Source organism: Dufourea novaeangliae, unplaced genomic scaffold (assembly GCF_001272555.1).
Source record: "Dufourea novaeangliae isolate 0120121106 unplaced genomic scaffold, ASM127255v1 scaffold262, whole genome shotgun sequence".
In the NCBI taxonomy this organism is placed as follows: domain Eukaryota; kingdom Metazoa; phylum Arthropoda; class Insecta; order Hymenoptera; family Halictidae; genus Dufourea; species Dufourea novaeangliae.
The window spans coordinates 170599-175241 of record NW_015374137.1 but is presented as its reverse complement, the minus strand read 5'-3'; the positions used below and the strand labels follow the sequence as shown (position 1 = coordinate 175241).

Here is a 4643-nt window from a genome sequence, read left to right as displayed (position 1 = left end):
AACCTGAAACTTATATAGATAATAAACTAAATAGTACGCGTTACTTCTGATTTTTTTGGTAAGTATCACTCGCAGGGATGTTTGCAAAAACCAACCTCAAACAATTAATTCGTTCATTTCTATCCTTTATTTCGCCCCTGTTTCTTTTGTTGACGCTAAATGTCGTCTCAATATCCTTGGAATAACCGTACTATCTGCTGGCATTACTAATACCCAATTCTTTCTTTCTAACCTTCTTCATTCCTTCCCGAAATGCTTGCTCTGTACTCTTTCGTATGTAAGTTTTGCACATACTCTTCAGAAAAAGTATAATAAATAAATAGCATAGTAAGGGCGTGTTACCCAGACTAAACCGGGTCGTTTCTCACATATAGAAGGCAACATGCCGCACTGATTTACTACTAAACCAATGTTATGCCTTATAGATAATCTGAAATAAATTGAATGAACTTATTTGCAGGATCCCCAATGATACTATTTCACATCCTGTTGCTGCCTCTGGTGGCAGCAGTACCACTGAATCTATCTTTGAAGAACTACGTCTTGAATATCGAGAATGGAACTTTGAAGAATGTTGAATACAGCGGTGATGCTACCACGGAGCTCGATTTGTCAAACATGGAACTCCTGCGTGTTGAGAAGGATGCTCTGGACAACATATCGAACATAAAATCTTTAAGCTTGGCAAATAATTCCATAGAATCACTACCGGAATTCATGTTCTCGAATCTGACGAATCTGGAAAATCTGAATCTGGCCGATAATAAACTCGCCAGTTTGGAGAACCTGTTCGTCCGTCTGGAGAAACTCGAAGTGTTAAATATTTCCTGTAATCCTGTGATGCATCTTCGAAGAGGGCATCTGTTCGGTTTAACAAAGTCCACGACGATTTACACACACAGAAATCATTTCTGGAGTATAAGCACCGGGACGTTCACGAATTCGTTCCTTAAATACAATGAAGATTTGAAGCAGCTGGAGGAAATGAAGGCTGAGGGTGACATCGAGCAGAAAAATCAGGAGAAGGAAAAGCAGATGGACTCTGCCAAAGATGACTTACTGAAGTGCGATTGCCCGCAGTCGGACAAAGTTCAAATAAAGCCGGGTCAAAAATTGAAACTGTGCATTCCTAATAAAATGCTTCTTTCCATAGAGCCCCTGGAAGAGGGTACACAGATCGCTGAAGGAAGTCCGTGCTTAGAGTGGCCAATAGACGAGAAAGAAAAGAAAGTAAGCCTCCGGGGTTTGGGCATCGAAGGCTTTCACGAAGGCTGGTATCAATTGCAATACTATCAAATTGCTTCCTTAGACCTGTCTAATAACGATATAACCGAAATCACCAAAGAATTGCTGAACGATCTTCCCGAGGGCTTGATTTACATCAACCTTTCGGAGAACAGAATCAGGGGTATCTACAATCAGGTGATCGAGAACAGTTACTTGAAAATGCTCAATCTTAAAAACAACTTAATCGAACATATTGAAGAGGGTGCTCTGCAAAAGACAAATTTAACCGGTCTATTCCTGACTGGTAATCAATTGGACAATCTAGCTTTTGTCTCCAGCTTGCCCCAAACCCTCACAGAGCTCGTAATGTCCGACAATCAAATCCCTTCGATTTCTGACAACGCATTCTCCAACCTGCCTCGATTGATGTACTTAAACCTGGATAATAACAATATTAACAGGCTCCAGAATAACGCCTTCCAGGGCCTTGAATCTCTACAGGTTCTGATCGTGACGCGAAACAGTTTGATGGAGATCGAACGTGAAGCATTTGCCAATCTGAGACGACTCACCACTCTGTACCTGTATCGGAACTCCTTAACCAAACTGCAGAATGGAACGTTCGCAGAATTAGAGAGTCTGAAAGACCTTAACCTGGCCTGGAACAAATTTGATATAATTACTAATAACACGTTTGCCTGCCTGCCTCAGGCGCTGGACTTTTTACATCTCGATTTCAACGAGATAAAGACTCTCGAAGCTGGCAGCTTCGTCGATGTTCCTCGGTTCACTTTATCTCTGACCGGAAACAAGATCTCAAGTATTCAACGAGGAACATTTGATCTTCCGACGCTCAAGGACCTCCACTTGAACAACAATACATTGACCACCATCGACGGTGACAGTTACGAAGGTCTGCCTCAACTGAAAAGACTTTGGCTAACTGCTAATCAGATCGTGGAAATACCGAAAGGCTCTTGCAAGAATTTGGGTAGCTTGAATATTTTGGATATCTCGCAGAATCCCTTTCAGGAGCTGAAGAACGGCGCTCTATACGGACTCAACACGGCACGTGGCAATTTCTTGTATATTTATCATAATCAACTGAAGGCACTTGAGGGCGGAGTATTCGATGACGTTTAATTATATAACTTTTTTTGTCAGGTCACGTGATCGTTATTACAAGAGAATGGACGATAGGTTGAATTACATAAAATGTCGCTATTCTTTAATCAAACATTTACAGTTTCTTTTTTCCTTTATTTATTTTCATTAGTACCGTTACTTACGAGAAAATAATACCCCTTTATATTTCTTAGAATTTGCTATATTGGTTTACAAAACTTTGACTTGTCTTTTATAATAGGTTAAGTACTAAAGAGTCCTTTATCGATGATTAACCTTTTACATTCGAGATTTTTCAATTCCTATACATTATATGCATGGTTTAAAGAAAATGGTTGTATGAAACAGTCCAGATATATAAACAATTGGGAATAAAAAATTCCTAAGTTATGACAGGCTTTTGTCGGATCCCTTACATTATTTTTTTCCACAACGAATGACGTTGATCTTTGCCATTTCTATTATTAATGTACTGTTTAGTATATCTTTCCAAAGATTGTCGCATTGTTTCGAAAATACCAGACCTCACTTATTTTAATTCTCGTATCATATAAACTGGTCCACCATGTACCATACTTCGACTAGTTTCATAGAGAACAATTAACGAATTTAACATTTTTAAACCCACAGTTATTAAACATTTCTTTGTCCATAAAATTAGCCGCCATTAAAATTTTACGCAACTTCTTTTGGACATCCTATATAATTTATTTAGAATTTTACGTAGGACCTTTCATTCTTTCCTCAACAGCGTGCGTCATTTGATTCGTAATAAAAATTTCTGGGGACCAATTCTTAAGAACTTTTCATTCATCAAAATAAGCAGTTTTCATTAAGAATGCGCAACTATGTATTAACAATCATTTATTGCTTACTTACATTTACATACCACACATACAGACAAAAATATTCGTACATTAAGAATATGAAAATAATGGAGCTATATTTTCTATATTATTAATTACGCTCCAATATCTATATGTATTTGTGTATTGTACGTTTGTATAGACATTAGTACATAATCAGAAATTGTTCATACATCCAGACTGTGGATATGTTTTAAACAGAAATACATTTCTTTTTGCATTAAACTGTATCTAAGACAGGTTTGGGAATTACTGATCTTACTATTATCGTATTACAGTAAAGGTTCCATGAGAGTTTGAAACTCGGGACCGCTTCAAAATTTTCACGGTGCACCGCGAGTCGTTTCAATACATCAAAAATCTACTTTTTAAGTAGTAATTACTAAAAATCTACAACAACAGCGCGGGTGGGGGGGAGGCATAAACTACGCGCTTGACTCCCCTCTCCGCAGCCTAGTGGTGGGGATGAATTAGATACTCTCATGAGGAACTTCCTGCCCAACACTTATGGAGCCTGTACTGCATTCTTTTTATAAAAATGGACAATTTGAAATCATCACTGGTGCTTGTTAATTACTAGGCAATTATTAACTAACAACTTGGAAAATCAATATTTCGAATTAGTTTAATATATTAATTATTCAAATTAAATTGGTAAACTTGATAAAAAGTATAAAACGCCATATAGAACCCCAGCTATGTAGATACGACATTAAACGCTTGAGCTACCTTAACCCCTTGCCCTACGATTTTCTTGACGTCTACAGTATTTTCTTAAATTCTGTACTTAGCACAACTGTATTTTTACTGTAAAAGTTAAATATTAATGCCAGCAACGTGGCATTTCACTTCGATTCAAAGAAAACCGAATAATATTCTTCTTTGTTGAATCGATTTTGAAATCGTCAGCACGAGTCTGACTCGATATTATAGGACAAGGGGTTAACACTTTGTATGTACATTACACCCTGCGAACTGTATGTTGTTTTCCTCAAAACGTCTATAACTTCGTTAAGTTTTCCACTTCGAGTAAATTCATTTGTAAATATATTTGAGAAAACTTATACTTTCAAAAAATGTGATAGAGAACATGATTTTTTTCAAGATATAAACTAGAATACTCCCTTAGATACGCAAGATTAGAAACTGCATGAATACACGTCGTAACATTTAGTGGGTGTGCTGTTTCAAAAAAAAAGCGTGTAACAGACTACTGAAACAATGATTATCTCATTCAATTGATACAAAAAATTAAAGTTTCTACTGAATATGCTATCATTTTCTTCTGTCGCATTTAGTTATTTACGTATCTTTCCGTAACTTCAATAGTAAATTTACCCTCCATACGATATAATGCAAACAAACTGTATTAAACGAGCATATTCTTTTACGTATTTCATGGAACACTGTACAAACTCTCTAGAA

The 4643-nt window shown here is 36.9% G+C and overlaps 1 protein-coding gene across 1 annotated transcript; it reads left to right on the top strand.

Moving 5' to 3' along the window:
- The first annotated feature begins 468 nt into the window (after positions 1-468).
- On the top strand, positions 469-2370 carry LOC107191272 (insulin-like growth factor-binding protein complex acid labile subunit). The gene has a single exon (XM_015580265.1). The coding sequence runs from the start codon at positions 469-471 to the stop codon at positions 2368-2370; it is 1902 nt and encodes a 633-aa protein (XP_015435751.1).
- Positions 2371-4643: the final 2273 nt, after the last annotated feature.